General features: G+C 29.1%; 1 protein-coding gene across 2 annotated transcripts; it reads left to right on the top strand.

Annotated features, from left to right (window-relative positions):
• Positions 1–458: 458 nt before the first annotated feature.
• Positions 459–14350, top strand: LOC145061585 (very-long-chain aldehyde decarbonylase CER1-like). 2 transcript variants are annotated; one of them, XM_079009113.1, is made up of 10 exons: positions 461–570; positions 1168–1385; positions 1560–1792; positions 5982–6201; positions 6297–6678; positions 6763–6870; positions 12555–12755; positions 13137–13238; positions 13427–13600; positions 13986–14350. In XM_079009113.1, exons 1-10 carry the CDS (start codon positions 511–513, stop codon positions 14151–14153), a joined length of 1866 nt encoding a protein of 621 aa, XP_078865239.1. In that variant the 5' UTR covers positions 461–510; the 3' UTR covers positions 14154–14350. The 2 variants fall into 2 exon arrangements, with proteins under 2 accessions (XP_078865240.1, XP_078865239.1); XM_079009114.1 differs by lacking the exon at positions 13986–14350 and having other exon boundaries at positions 459–570; positions 12555–12780; positions 13427–13564.
• The last annotated feature ends 2586 nt before the right edge of the window (positions 14351–16936 follow it).

Here is a 16936-nt window from a genome sequence, read left to right on the forward strand (position 1 = left end):
ACGCCCTTTAGAACCTTGATCGTGACTATTGGCTAATATTTGTCACACTTTTTATATAAAACAGTGACGAAATGCGTGAACATAGTTTGCAATGATGACAGTTTTTAGCTAATATGTAATTAAAACATTATTGAAATTTGATTAATGGCCTTTAGTGATACAATTAATCAAAACCATGACAACCCTCTTTTCCAAAACCATAACCATAGGTCATTTTGGTATTAGTGTTATGGACTTTGAAGACGGAGTATGTGGCTAGCACCGTGTCACTTAATTGTTCTTTACATGTTTGAGAACCAATGTCCTTTTCACGAACATTTGAACAACTTAATTATTCGGTTGATTTAAATATATGATAATATGAACTATGTATAATTAGAAACCCAAAAATATATCAACAGACTGAAAACTATATAATAGTCTAGGGACCGAACTTGTAATTTAGTCTTATATATATGAAGAGATCCCGGAGGAAGAAATCAAAAGATCTGAACAGTTGAGATCATTTCAATGGCTGCCACTCCTGGACTTCTCACAGATTGGCCATGGAAACCACTTGGAAGCTTTAAGGTACAAAATCCTATTGAACACAACCAACATTCTCCCCCCTCTCTTCTCGTATGTGTGATTTACAACTTGTACATTCCAGGAACTATTTCAAGATGTTTTTGTTTCTCGTATACTTGGCACATCACTCGTAATTTACTAGATAAAATCATGAATGGATTAGTTTTTTAAGTTATCTTGAATAACTTCCAAAGATTGATTAAGAGTTGTCCATCTTTCTTTTAAGTGTGAGTTGTCCATCTTCCTTTCAAGTATTGTCCGAATAAATTGATGTTGAATAAATTATTTGACAATAACAACATACTTAAAAAAAAAACAAACAAAAGTAGATATATAAGGACAAATTTTTTAAATAGTTAGGATTAGGAGGAAAACCTCTCAATCAATAGTTATTTCATGTATATAAAATCCATTAAATTATGTTTTGTCGATACTAAGTATATATAGTATCATTACATTGTGTTTTAAACGTGTATATCCACTACGTTTTACATCATCATCAAGAATTAATTCCATTGTGTCATAAGTTTCATTTTTTTTTTTCGTTGTATATATCTTTGGTCTTATATTAACAATTTTATTGGATGTATGTGATTGAAGTACATGATATTGGTACCATGGGTGGTGAAGAGCATCTATCATTTTGTGACAGTTGAAAAGAAAGATACCATGTTCATCTTCATATTTCCCTTTCTTTTGACGAGATTTATTGGCAATCAGATCTGGATTTCTCTCAATCGGTATATAACAGCGAAAGGTAAAAACCGGATTGTTAACAAGACCATTGAATTCGAGCAAGTCGATCGTGAAAGAGACTGGTCATTCTCTTCTACCCTTCTCTTGTACATAATAAATGCTCATGTCAAGTTTTTTTTGGAATATATTTATACAAAATTAGATGCATGGTTATTACAAAAATATCCTTTATGATCATGTAACAAAGAAATTTATCACATGAAATCTTATTTTATGAACTCTTGTATATTTTGCAGGGACGACCAAATAATATTCAATGGGTTGTTATTCTACGTGGGAAATTACTTTCTTGAAGGGGCTAAATACCTGCCATGGTGGAGGTCAGATGGGGTCATTATCGTAATTTTATTGCATGTTGGAGTGGTAGAGTTCCTTTACTATTGGCTTCATAGAGCTCTCCATCACCATTTTCTCTACAACCAATACCATTCCCACCACCATTCCTCCGTTGTGACCGAGCCCATAACCTGTAATACATACTCTCTCTCTCTCTCTCTCTCTCTCTCTCTCTCTCTCTCTCTCTCTCTCTCTCTCTCTCTCCCCTCCAAAGAGATCACAAAATTAACTAGTTACGTTGAGTAACATGCAAAAATAATAACATGTAAGTACAAATTTAAATGTGAATGGTCAGTTTGGAGCCGACATATTTTGTTTTAATTTTTGAATTATATAGTAATTAACTGATACATTTATACGATTCCAAAAAAGTTTAATTAATAAATTGACCCAAATTTTTTGAGAAAACGACCTCTTTTTGAACAATTATTACGAAACAACGATTTATTGTATTTTTTTTCTTTTCACAATTGCATCATGAGCAATCCCTCTACAAAACATATTAAAAATAAAAAAGGTTTGAAATAAAGTTATTAGATTGCAAATTGATATCACCGTTTGTTATGTGAGGATGTCATTTCGTAAACACAAATTTTATAAAATAATAATTTCATAAAATATATTTTGTAAAATGAATGATATTTATTAAAAGGATGGTTTTTGTTTGATACGTACACCCACATCAATTTTAGCCATATTAGTGAGTAAGCACAATATATATATATATATATATATATATATATATATATATATATATATATATATATATATATATATATATATATAAAAGGTTAGGTTATAATGTTTTCACTATTTATTGTGTGCATATATAATTGATTTTGGACCAATCATTTTAGTTATTTTAAAAAAGTAATTAATACATATTACATATTGAAGATATAATGAATATTAATTAAATTTTCAGCATTTAATATGCATTAATTATTTTCTTAAAATAACTAAAATAATTGGTCCATAATCAATCATTAATGCACACAATAGATAGTAAAAACATTTAAACATATAATATGCTAAATAATACCCTTTTAATTTTTTAAAATTAATACAATTTTTAATAAACTCCAAAGTACAACAAAATGTATAGTGCTGCCATGGCATGGACCTACGGTATCGGCTGGGTCCTTATGAGAAAACGGAGCTTTCACAAAAAAGGACAATGCATAACAAAGATATAACAAAGATATGCATATTTTTATACATATAAAATCTTCACTATTTTATAATTTTATTTAAAATATATTTTATTGTTTTATTATAATTTTACTATATGCTCTTGTTCTGACATATGATATTATTTAACTATAATTTCACTGTATATTTTTTTTCTAATAGTTGACATTATCTTACTTAAATCTTGCTATATTTCTATATCGAGAATGTCAAATATCTGAAAATAAATGATTTCTGTAAAAAGAACCCCTAAAAGATTGATGACTTGTTTACCGCTAAAATTTCAAATATATAACTATTTACAAGTTTTTGTCTATTTATGTTGTATAAGAATTTTTCTAAAGGTTTCCATTGTAATTTCATATCAGCATTTCTATCCGATGAGATTTATTAAATACTCTGTTAATTAAAGCTTGAAAAAATTCGTTTATTTTAAAATTACAGCCAAAAAAAAATATACTCAATTATATAATTAAACCTTATTTTGTATTTGAATGATATTTCTATTATAATTGATATTTGAACTACCACACTTTTTTACAAAAAAAAATAAAGCAAAATTCTATATATCTTTAAATTAATTAAGTGTTTGTTCTTAATATTTCTTTTATTTAACCTCAATCGACAGAATTCCAATGAATAACTACATATGAATTAGGATCAGTGAACACCCATTTATGCCGTACAAACCAACTACTTATGCAGAACATACCATATATAGTATAGTTATTTATTGAATAAGGTATCCTATCTAGACATTAGGTATAAGCTTTTACACACAAGATATACAAGCATTAATGGCTTAGGTATACTTAGGTATAAGCTTTCACATCAATGCCTTTTATTTTAGAAAGAATGCATATAATTTGTAAAATATTTTATTTTGAGGAATTTAATGGAAAACCTAATGCTATTGGTCTCTATCATTTGCAAAATTTTATGAATGGTCTTACTACCATTAAACATAACTTTTTAGTTGTTAGACTTTTATAAAAAAAACTATATTTACTTTTGTACCAAATTTGCAATATATTACAAACTTTAAGGACCATTTGTTTAATTTTGTAAATTTGAAATTATATATATATATATATATATATATATATATATATATATATATATATATATATTTGATAATCTGACATTTTGTTTTCAATTTTTATTTTATAATTTTAGTTATTTATGGTTTTTTAAATACTTTATTTATTTTGGTTCAAGTAAATAAACATAAATTCGATAAACAATATCGAAAACGTTTTTTCTTTAGTTTTTCTTATTTATGAATTGAAACGTTAATGTTTTCTTAATTTTATGTCGTTATGTTTATGTTTTTTTTAACTTGGATGCTTTATAGTTAATATGGTTAACAACTTTATGTTTGCATTTATCATTATAATTATTTCACCTTTTGTTTTTCTTTCTTTTTTTTTTTTGTAATTTTAGTTATTTATTATTTTTATTTATTTTGATTCAAGTAATGAAAAATAAAAAAAACAAAAAACAAAAAAACTCAAACACCAAAATTGTAATATACTATAATATATTAATACATTTTATACTTTTTATTTTTATTTATTTTTTGTTTTTTTGGTTTTATTTTATTTTTTGTATTAAATTTTATTTTTAATTTTTTTTCCTAATTTTTTTTCGTTGTTTCGTTTTATTTTTCATTAATTTGATAATCTTCTTTTGATGTTTTTCAAAAAATATAAAATGTATGAATATATTAGAGTATGTTCCAATTTTGGTGTTTGAGTTTTTTTGGTTTTTATTATTATTTTTTTTATAATTTTGGTTATTTATGGTTTCTATAACTTTTTTATTTTGATTCAAGTAAATAAAAAGGTTATATCTATATCTGTAATTTTGTCCACTTTTTTTCTTTATATATATCAAGGTTGCAAAAAACGCTCGACGTTAGCTAGTCGGTGGACCGGGGTTAAAGGATTAATCGGCTTGGTGGAGATTAATCGGGGACCATTAATTGTTAATTTGTTGAATTTTAAAAAATTAAATATGACTAATATCATATCAAAATTCGTAAATACCACTAATATCATAACAAAATAGGTTACTATGATTAATACAACACTAATCATGTCTCAAATAGTTTCCATTGAGATAAAATTTCTTCAAAATGTTAAAATTTCATTGTTTTATATTGTTTCACTCATTATGTATGCATGGATTAATCGCTAGGCGCCCTCTAATTGGTCGAGTAACGCCGAGGGGATTAATCGGAGATTAATCGGGACCTAGTCGGGATTTTTACAACAGTGATATATATATATATATATATATATATATATATATATATATATATATTCTTCTTTAGTGGTTATTTTATATATGTTACGAAAAATTAAAATTAAAGAAAATCAAAAAGTTGATTTATTGAGAAATAATGTTTCAATGTATGATATTTGTGATATATAATTATTAAAATAGGAAAACTAGCTAATATTTTTAAAATGTAACTTGCAAATTAAATCCTATTTCTATATGAGATATTAATAGTTTAAATTTAAGATTATATTTTTCAATTTAATAATAGACTAAAATAAAAAATTAAAATAATAATAAGAGTTGGACTCTAAAGCAAGTTGTTACAACATTTTAAATTTAAGTTGTTTTTTTCATTTATTTGAATCAAAATAAACAAAAATATTAGAAAAACTATATATATATATATAATTTCAAATTTACAAAATTACATAGATGTTACTTGAGGTTTATAGTATATTGTAAATTTTGTACAAAGATAAAATAATTTTTTTTTCTCATAAAAATCTATCAGCTAAAATGTTAGATTTAACGATGTCAGGATAATTCATAAAATCTTGCAAACCATGAGGACCAATAGCTTGACATTTTGTATTTTGCAAACTAAAGATAACATGAAATTTTGTCTTACAACTATTTAGGCATAAGGAAACACGTAGTTATATGCACAAGGTAGTAATATTTACACGCTAGGTAATGTAGACATAGCGTCCAACAGTCTAAACCAAAAAAGTATGAATATCAATGCTATTATTCATTATATGTACAACTACTGTAGCAAATGGTACAACTATTAAATGCACAAGGTACAAGTAATTAATGAATGAACAATGTTTTTTTAATGACAGCTGTGACTCATCCCTTTGCGGAGCACATTGCGTATTTTGCATTGTTTGCAATCCCGTTGATGACCGTAGTCCTTAGCGGGACTGCATCAATTGCAGCAATGAGTGGTTATATTACTTACATTGATATAATGAACAACATGGGCCACTGCAACTTTGAGTTCATACCCAAATCAGTTTTCACTATCTTCCCTCCTCTCAAGTACATCATCTATACCCCATCGTAAGTGTCATGTAACAAAATATTTGTGTTTGATTTGACATATATTAAAATCAAATAAATTAAGTTTAAAGTGATTATTGATTTGTTTTTCATAGGTACCACTCATTGCACCATACTCAATTTCGCACAAACTACTCGCTTTTCATGCCATTTTATGACTATATGTATGGTACGATGGACAAATCTACAGACACATTGCACGAGAATTCACTATGCCAGAAAGAAGAGTCACCAGATGTCGTGCATTTAACACATCTAACAACACCAGACTCCATCTATCACATGAGGCTTGGATTTGCCTCTTTAGCCTCTAAACCACACACTTCTAATTCAAAATGGTACTTATGGATTCTATGGCCCATTACACTTTGGTCCATATTGATCACTCGAATTTATGGCAAAACGTTTGTAGTCGAAAGAAACGTCTTCAAAAGTCTAAACCTACAAACTTGGGCTATACCAAAATACATGATACAAGTATGCATTTTCTTTATTTATATATATGTATATTTTCTTATTTTATTTTATTTTCAAGATCATTAATGAATGTTTGATATGTAGTACCATATTGATCGGCAAAGAAAAAACATCAATGACTTTATTGAAGAAGCTATTGTAGATGCTGACGTAAAGAATGTGCAAGTATTGAGCCTCGGTCTACTTAATCAGGTTTAAACTTATCTATTTTTTTTAAGAGCATCAACCAGTGTAGGTTCTTAAATGTTAAGAAGCAGTTTATAGAAAAAGAGAGCATAGTGGAATTTGGCTTTGGTCATTTTACTTGGCATCAAACAAGTCAACTTCATTAAGCTTTGCAAACAGATATGTGGGCCCCTAACACTTACATACCTTTATTGTTATGTAAAACGGGAAAATTTATTTTGAAAACTTTTGTTATTTAACCAGTTTATTTCAGTTTTCTTGATAAAAGCTGTGATAATTTTTTAATATTGAGTATTTTGACGATGGGAAAGTGGTTATAATGCTAAAAAAAAACTCTAAGTTTAATCATAAAATTTTCACTAAAATTTATATTAGGGATTTTTTTTTTTTTTTTTTTTTTTTTTTTTTTTTTTTTTTACAACCTATCGATTTGTTAGATACACTTCAGTCTATGTTTTTTTTTTTACTACAGTATATAACTCGTATTACCTTTTATTAAAAGAAGAAATCACGTGTTGTAACAAAAATACAAAATAACCATGCGCCTTTTTTTTGGTTGCTAGCCCGCTTGCCCTTGGCGCTCTATTATTTATTTATTTATTTTTTATTTAACATATGTCAATCCACATTTTCACCTCATTTTCACCTCATTTAAGGATACAATTTGTTTCCATTTTAAAAAGATATATTATACGCCATTTATTAGTAATAGATATATACAAATGTATATATTATGATTAATATATTATGTAAAATATAATATTTAATCTTACTAGTAAAAGATATCATTATTATTTTGTTTATTTGTAGTTTAAACTTAGAGTAAATTACACGAACGGTCCCTATGGTTTAGGGTAATTTGCGCGTTTAGTCCCTAACTTATTTTTTTAACTCGGAAGGTCCCTACTATTTGTTTTTGTTACACGCTTGGTCCTTCTCTTACCTAAAAAAACTATTTTGCCCTTGATTTTTTAAAATTTTTAAATAAACACACCCCAACCCCAACCCCCCTCACCGAACCTTACTTATCCCATAATTTTTTCCTATTTAAATAATATTCTTTTTAGGTAAGAGAGGGACCAATCGCATAACAAAAACAAACAGTAAGGACCAAGCGCGTAACAAAAACAAACAGTAGGGACCAAGCGTGCAACAAAAACAAACAGTAGAGACTTTCCGAGTTAAAAAAATAAGTTAGGGACGAAGCGCGCAAATTACCTCAAACCATAGGGACCATTTGTGTAATTTACTCTTAAACTTATCTAGTTGTTTTTATGTGTTTTGCCTTCTACAAAATATATTTCATAGCCCTTTTTAATTTAACATAAATATGTAGTAAATTTAAATAATTAAACCACTACAAATAGCTAATTTGTACATTCAAAGTGAAAATAGTTATCGATACTGTTATATCTTAAATTTTACTTTTGGTTTTATAACAATGAAAGTAATGTTTAATATAATTTCAATTTTAATGGAAATGTTAATTTAAGGATTAATATATAAGAGATATATTAAACCATTACATAAACTAATAAGTTGGTGCTAATTCAAAATATATATATATATATATATATATATATATATATATATATATATATATATATATATATATATATATAGAGAGAGAGAGAGAGAGAGAGAGAGAGATGATATGAAGTTGTCCTGGATTTAAAAAAAATATATACTATCATAGGTGTTTTAAGCTCACAAGGTAAAACGTGGACTTCCCATACGATGTGTCTCAAATTTAAATATTTTAGGATTACAATCAATGATTATAAGGCTGGAGGGAGTGGTGTCATCGAAACCGCACTCCCTCTCCCGCAATATAAGCTACATCTCAAATTATACCACACGAGTATGGTTTCTTGCCACACCCGGGGGGGGGGGGGGGGTGGGGGGTGATGCCACACTTTTATTTAATTATTTATTTTTTTGTTATTTTGTTAACTATTTTAATTTAATAAAACTTATTTATTTAATAAAAAAAACATAATTTAAAAAAGATAATATTTCATTAATTAAAAATACAAATACCATACATTACTTAACTTAAAAAAACCTAAAAATTTAGAAAAACAAAGTAGAAATATAAAACCTACAACTTAAAAAAAACACACACACACATGCACACGAAACGATTAAAAATTTGAAAAAAAAACTAGAAATTAGCCACGATTGATGTAACGATTTTTCACTTCCTCCTTCATCGCCAAAACCACTTCAAGCTCGGCTCCGATCATATTCGACGTGTCCATCGTTAGTATTCACATGTCGCTCTCCCTTTGTTTCCGAAACAATTTTCAAAATCTTGTCCATTCTGTCTTTTATCCCTTTCATGTCGGATCCCATTTCTTTCAAATCATCTGAATCCAACGCTTTACCTTTACCTTTGCTTTTTGATTTGTCTCTTCCCATTGGTCGGGAAGGTGGTGAAACTGGAACATGTTCATCTTCGGGGGGGGGGGGGGGGGGGTGATGCCACACTTTTATTTAATTATTTATTTTTTTGTTATTTTGTTAACTATTTTAATTTAATAAAACTTATTTATTTAATAAAAAACATAATTTAAAAAAGATAATATTTCATTAATTAAAAATACAAATACCATACATTACTTAACTTAAAAAAACCTAAAAATTTAGAAAAACAAAGTAGAAACATAAAACCTACAACTTAAAAAACACACACACACACGCACACGAAACGATTAAAAATTTGAAAAAAAAACTAGAAATTAGCCACGATTGATGTAACGATTTTTCACTTCCTCCTTCATCGCCAAAACCACTTCAAGCTCGGCTCCGATCATATTCGACGTGTCCATCGCTAGTATTCGCATGTCGCTCTCCCTTTGTTTCCGAAACAATTTTCAAAATCTTGTCCATTCTGTCTTTTATACTTTTCATGTCGGATCCCATTTCTTTCAAATCATCTGAATCCGACGCTTTGCCTTTACCTTTGCTTTTTGATTTGTCTCTTCCCATTGGTCGGGAAGGTGGTGAAACTGGAACATGTTCATCTTCGTTCCGATCAAATTGAACACGAGCATCTGATGTTCTGCTGCGTTTTGACCCACTGTCGATATGCTCGTCTGATGTTTTGCTACTCAGCCATTTCCTGTTATCTTTCAAAAAATTCTAAACTTCAAGAAACTTGAAAGCCTTCAGATTTTCTTTTTGATACACTTTCAACGCTTTCTTCAAAATCAGTTCATCGCTTTCTCCACTTTTCCATTGACGTTTCATGTTGTTCCACAAGTCATTAAACAACATGCTGACTTCTTTGTTTATCTTCCCCCATTTTGAGTACACTTGATGTTTTGAATGGTATTCTCCATGGTTCTTTCCTTTATGGAACCTGTGTAAAACGCGAATCCAAAAGCAGTCATGCTTTTGGTCTTTTCCAACCGCCGCATCTTCTGAAATATCGATCCAAGATTGTGCCAACACTAACACTTCCAAAGGTTCCCAACATCTAGCCTCCACCTTCTCTTTTTCTTTTAGTTGCTGCTCGAGTGGGCTGAGTCTTTGTAATGAATTTCGGTTCAGAATCAGAAACAACCGTTTCTGGTTGTGTGTGATTGTTGAACAAACTCGGGTTGAGATAAAAAATCAAATGGATTAAAATCCGGGTCGGGTTGTAGTAGTGGTGGTGTTTGCGGTTGTGGTTGCGCTGGTTGTTATGGAAAATACGGAAACATACCGCCATAAGTGGTAATACGGAGGTGAGAAAATCGGTTGATCAAATAAAGGTAGTGGGGTGTTGATATTTCTGATTGGTGTTTTTTCTTTACTGGATCGTTTGGAAGATGACATTTTTCAAAAAAAAAAAAAAAGAGAAAATGAATAGAGATATGATAAAAGGTTGTATAAAATGTTGTGTAGAATGGCAATATATATATATATATATATATATATATATATATATATATATAATATATATATATATATATATATATATATATATATATATATATATATATTAAAGTTAAAAAAAAATAACCACAAAGACCATTCAACGGTCAAAAGCAGTCAAAAGCCAAAGACCAATAAAAAATCGTGGTATTTCCTAGCCGCACTGCGGCCAAGACCGCGGTCTGGAGGCGATGTTCCTGGTCTACGTGTCACAAAGTGCGGTATGGGACCGCACCCACACCCTTCAACCTAAAGAAAATTGTGTTTAACTCGGTTATGAAAAAGGTAGTTTAGTATATTATCACGAAAGTCGAACACTCTCCGTATCATCGCAAAATGAGCCATAGTAGATAGTCAAATGCGGTGTTTATTATTTATTAACACCAAACTTGATTTTTACTATTTATTAACATCAAATTTTATGTTAAAGTTTTACATGTCATATTTCGATTTTCAAATTTAAATTTATAAATATTAAATTTGTTTAAGTTTTTTCAAATTTAAATCTATATACTTTGATTTAATTTAACTGCATTGTTATATTCTTCAAATATACTTAAAAAATATAGTATTTTATAATAATGCAACTTTTTATTTAATAAAAAGATTATTTTAATATAACAATAAATTTGAACTAGTTATATACGGATGTAGCTTTATATTTATTTAATATAACTTTGAACTAATTAAGTATATTTTGTAATAATGGAGCTATCTATGAATCTCTATACAAATAAAAGAGTAGCTTTTTTGCCATGTGTCACCATATTAGACATTTTAATTAATGTGTTGCCACTTGTCAATCTATTAGTTTTTCATTTTAAATTTATTAGACCTCCTCATTAATGTGATTCTATTTTGAATTTTGAGTTTTAAATTATTGTTTTCATTAATTCACAAATAAAAAATATCTAATATATATTAAAAATTAATTTTATATATTTATTTGAATCAATGATTATAATTTCACATAACTAATAAAAAATATCTCTTAAATTAATAATTTATTTAAAATAACTTATTAATAATTTTTAGTTTTTTACTATAAAAGTTTGATTAATTTTATAACCGTAGTTCCCACGGGTTATAAACTAGTTTAATAATATGATTCTAAAGTTATTGTCACAGAAAGATGGAAGATAAATTTGTAAGAGATAATAAATGCTCCTTCCGTACCAAAATTATTGTCTACATACAAAAAAAAAACATATACATTAAGGAAACATTAATTACCACTAACTTTATACAATAAAATGACAGTTTTGTTCTTACTTTGCATTTAATGTTCCATTTAATGCTTAGTTGATTAAGTAATAATGATGGGTAATTTGGTAAAAATGTTATTTATTTTTAGAAGTGAATTATTATTTTGGGACAAACCAAAAAGGAAAGATGGACTATAATTTTAGGACGGAAGAAATAGCATGGATAAAAAGATAATAATCATCAAGAAAGATATCACTGTCATACAAAGATAAATTGTGCAAGTTTAAAACTAACCGGGGACTACATGAGTGAAAAACAAAACATAGCAACGAAATGTGTAATTTTAGTCAAACCGGATTAATTTATGCTATAATAATATAATATATATTCTTCTACCATTTCTTGTGAATGATATCTCAAATGTTTTTCAAAGACATGGAAAGTTTTATTTAAGGAAATCCTTGAGATAATTGTTAGAAGGATATAATGTTACTAATTATTAACATACTTTATGTATTACATGGATAATTACTAAAGGTAATTTAATATGTTTAACGATTCAGGGGGAGAAACTGAACAGAAATGGAGAGTTATTCATAAGGAGAAATCCAAGTGTAAATGTGAAGCTAGTGGATGGAAGTAGTTTAGTAATTGCAGTGGTGTTAAACAACATTCCAAGGGGCACCACTCAAGTTGTGTTTAGAGGCAACTTCAACAAGGTTGCTGCCTACCTTGCCCTTACACTATGCCAAAAGGGCATCCAGGTCATTTCTTTTTCTTCTTCATTTAGTGAGTTAAATCTTTTCCCAAATCCCAATCTATTGTATATATTTTCGACTTATTGGTATCAAGTTCATAAGGATGCAATATTCGGGGTACTCATCAGGAAAGTTGCATGTTTGTTACCATGGAAAGAAAGAAAATCCATAATCTACAAAAGTCTCAAAAGAGCATAATATAATTAGAATTATATATGTATATATGTATACACCTATATATATTTTTTGGGTTAATGTAGTAATTAAATAGGTAACAAATTATTATCTTTCACGAAACAACATTATTTTAAAAAAGTACAATAAGAAGGATATTTTGTAAAAAAAACAAATAGTTCTTACTTATTTACAGCATTAACCATATTGTAGGTTGCAATATCTCAAGAAGACGATCATGTGATGTTGAAATCCAAGCTCAAATCAACTAATGGCCATGATAAGCTTGTGATTTCAAAGACTTACTCTCAAAAGGTACGTTATCTTCTTTTCTTCTTATCATCATCGTCAGCATCTAGAAAGAGTACATAATCAAAAGTCATTAATTAAGTTTTCAACAACATTTATTTCAATTGTATATAGTGCTTACAAAATTTACACAAGATGTTTGTTGCTAAAAGTTGATGCTTAGTTTTATTGGATGTTTATTTAATTTTGTGAAGACATGGTTGGTGGGAGACGGACTTAGCGAAGAAGAACAACTAAAGGCATCAAAAGGAACTCATATCATTCCATATTCTCAATTCCCTCCGAAGAAAGTGCGCAAAGATTGCTTTTACTATACCACACCATCAATGTTAGCTCCCAAGCACCTTCAGAATGTTGATTCGTGTGAGGTGAGTACGAATGCTACAATTAGGGTTCTTTCTTTAAAAACATAATGACAAAATATAGTACAAATTATCACTTTTGCTACATTATACGACTTAGTTATCACGATACTTGAATTCATAAAACTTGTATATCTTGAAGGACGTGCATATGGCTTAAAGAAGTATTTATAGTGAAACATACTTATAAGGTTTTTAATATAAAGTCACAATTAAGAAGGAAACAGTCGAGTGGAGAAAGATAACGTCGAAATTATTCCTAAAATGCATGAATAACATGTGTGTATGCATTCACATAAAACCATTAACACGTACCAAATTTTTTGATTTCTCATAATTGGTGAGGCTTTGCATATAGTACTGATAATTATTTGGTGTGTTAATTTGACAGAATTGGTTACCAAGAAGGGTGATGAGTGCATGGAGAATTGCAGGGATAGTTCATGGGATAGAAAGATGGAACGTGAACGAGTGTGGGAATGAAATCTTCAACATCGACAAAGTATGGGAAGCAAGTCTCCGACATGGATTTACTCCACTTATGAAATCTTTCACTTAAGCTGCAAGTGTTCGTACCAAAGGGTATCTGTTACACCCTTGTAAGTGATTATGATTAAGAAATAATGTTACTAGCTGAGTGTGTGTTTTTATTTTTATGATTTTATGGCTTCCTAGCTGTTCTCTATTTTGGGAAGAAACAATCTATGATATGATGTTAAAATTTTAAGAAAGCCAAGACACATTTCTTTTGTTTAATGGTACTTAAGTGCATTGTTTTCAAAATTAAAATAGCTGTCTTATTCGTTTGATGAAAAAACCGGATGACGTCATTATTATATCCTAATTAAATGTAAATTTATAATAAATAGAAAATATACAAAACAAAAAACCATCTAAAATTAAAATACTAATGAAAATATGAAACTTAAAATTTTGAATAGACATAACGACATAAAATGGTTTTTAAAATAACCTTTGAACACCCATTAATTTATGTAGTTAATTAATTGAAAAATAACTAATATAATTTTCTTTAAAAAGAAAGAGAGAGAGAAAGGAAAGACTAACTAGTCAAGGTGGCAAGATCTATCAAAAAAAAGAGTCCCACATGGACAAATTATCAAAAAATCTATCAAAAAAAGAGTCCCACATGGACAAATTACAGAGGAAGAAACAAGCGTGGGTCTTTCATTATAAATGCAATGGCCAATATCAACAACACAAAAAAAGGCCCCATATAATTCAGACCCAACTTAAAAGTGGTTAATTTAATTCCCTGTTCAATCTGGGTTTAGTCAAAAGTAAAGTTTTGTTGTTTATTTATTTATTATTTTGGAACCAACATTGTTAAATGATTGAATTCAATCTTCTCTTGAAACAATAGGTTCTAATTTGTTCATTCATAAAATGGTTTTCATTTTAAAAAAAATCGAAAACCAATGAGTTTCAGGTTGAATCGGTCTGTTTTTTAATACCATGGTAAAAAACCAAGATGAAACTAATAATCAACAACAAAATTGTTGGCTCGATAGTTATAATTAATGATAATACTTTATATATATATATATATATATATATATATATATATATATATATATATATATATATATATATATATATATATATATATATATATATATCAAAGGTTTTCACTATCTATTGTGATTGATTCTGGACCAATCATTTTAGTTATTTTAAAAAAGTAATTAATACATATTAAATGCTGAATATGTAATTAATATCCATTATAAAAATCCTAAAAATCCTAAAAATGCATAAAAAAATACTTAGAGATCATAAATTTTTTTTTTTATTTTTTTTATAAAAAATCGCTGAAAAAAAAAAATAAAAAATCAATTTTTTTTTGTAAATTTTTTTACCGATTTTGTATAAAAAGCTGCGATTTTTTCAAAAAAATTTTCAAAAAAAAGTTTTGTGAACTATAAGTAGTTTTTTTTATGTATTTTTATGATTTTTAGGGTTTTTTTGTTTTCCAAATAACCCTTTCATATATATATATATATATATATATATATATATATATATATATATATATATTGTAACATCCCGAAATTCAAGTACAGCTATTTAACCCTTCTCTTTTGTAAAGTTGTCAAAATTAGCCTTTGAGTGGAATATGTTGCAAATGAGTATGCTGGGCGTACTGGAGAGTACGCTGCACGTACTCATGCGCTTAAGTTGGACGTACCCAGGGTTACGCTGGGCGTAGCGGGCCCAGATGCAAACCCTAAATTGTGGCTTGTGCACTATAAAAGGAATGCTAAAGCCTTATCCTTAGCCAGCATATAAGAGAGTGAAACCCTAAGAGAGCATTTCCTTCGTCTTAAAGCTTGTGTGTGAGTGTTTTGAGCTAAAAGTGCCTTCGTGTGTTAGTGAAGAAGAAGGGGAGGTGCTTGTGGAGGCTAGGGTTTGGAGTTCAAGCTTGGATCTGAGTTCTTTAGAGGGAGGAGCTTCACTTAGAGGTAAAAAGCTCAGAACTTTCCTCTTTATTTTGGTTTGGTGTTGCATGGTCCATTTTTAGGGTTAAAGTCCCAAAGGTGGAGACTTTATGAACATAAGGGACTCCATGGACCTAGATATGTCCCATTTCAGTGATATATGTGTTGTAGATCCATAAAAATCCTAACTTGGTCGTTATTATGGAGTCATGCTTGAGTTATGGGCTTTTAAGTGTTGGAAATGGAATGATATGGGTGTTGGTGACTTTTACAGCCATGCAAAGGTTTAAAGTCACCGACTTTATGGATTAAGAGGCTTAGGGACAGTCAGATCTGAAAGTTGGACGTGTGTCTTAACCGTTTAAGATCCAAAATCAAAAGGAGTATGAAACTGGGAGTTAGGTGGGGCGTAATCCCAGTACGCGCAGCGTAAGGGGTCGTGTTCCCCGATTCTGTGAAGTCGCCGGGTACGCCCAGTGTACAGATTTGGTACGCGCAGCGTAACCCGGAAGGTTGACTTTCATTGACTTTTAGGGTTTTGTCAACATTTGGACTTTTGGGTCAGGGAGGGGTAAAAAGGTCTTTTACCCTTCTGTGGGATTGTAGGAATGGATTTAATCTAGCCTTTGAGAGTCTGTATTTATTAGTATTGTTTATGTGATTAGGCGGGGGCTAGATTAGTGTTCTCGTGTGCGAGATTATCCGAGACACCCGAGGTGAGTCTTCTCACTATACTGTACCTGGAGGGCACTTATGTGTGACCGAAAGGTCTTATATGCTATGAGATGTATGTGCTATATGCTGATATGTGATATGTATGCGTTATGTATGCTATGTATGATAAGGACCGGAAGGTCAAGATGATATGGACCGGAAGGTCAAG

Source organism: Lactuca serriola, chromosome 7 (assembly GCF_051521515.1).
Source record: "Lactuca serriola cultivar US96UC23 chromosome 7, Lser_US96UC23_V15, whole genome shotgun sequence".
Lineage (NCBI taxonomy): Eukaryota > Viridiplantae > Streptophyta > Magnoliopsida > Asterales > Asteraceae > Lactuca > Lactuca serriola.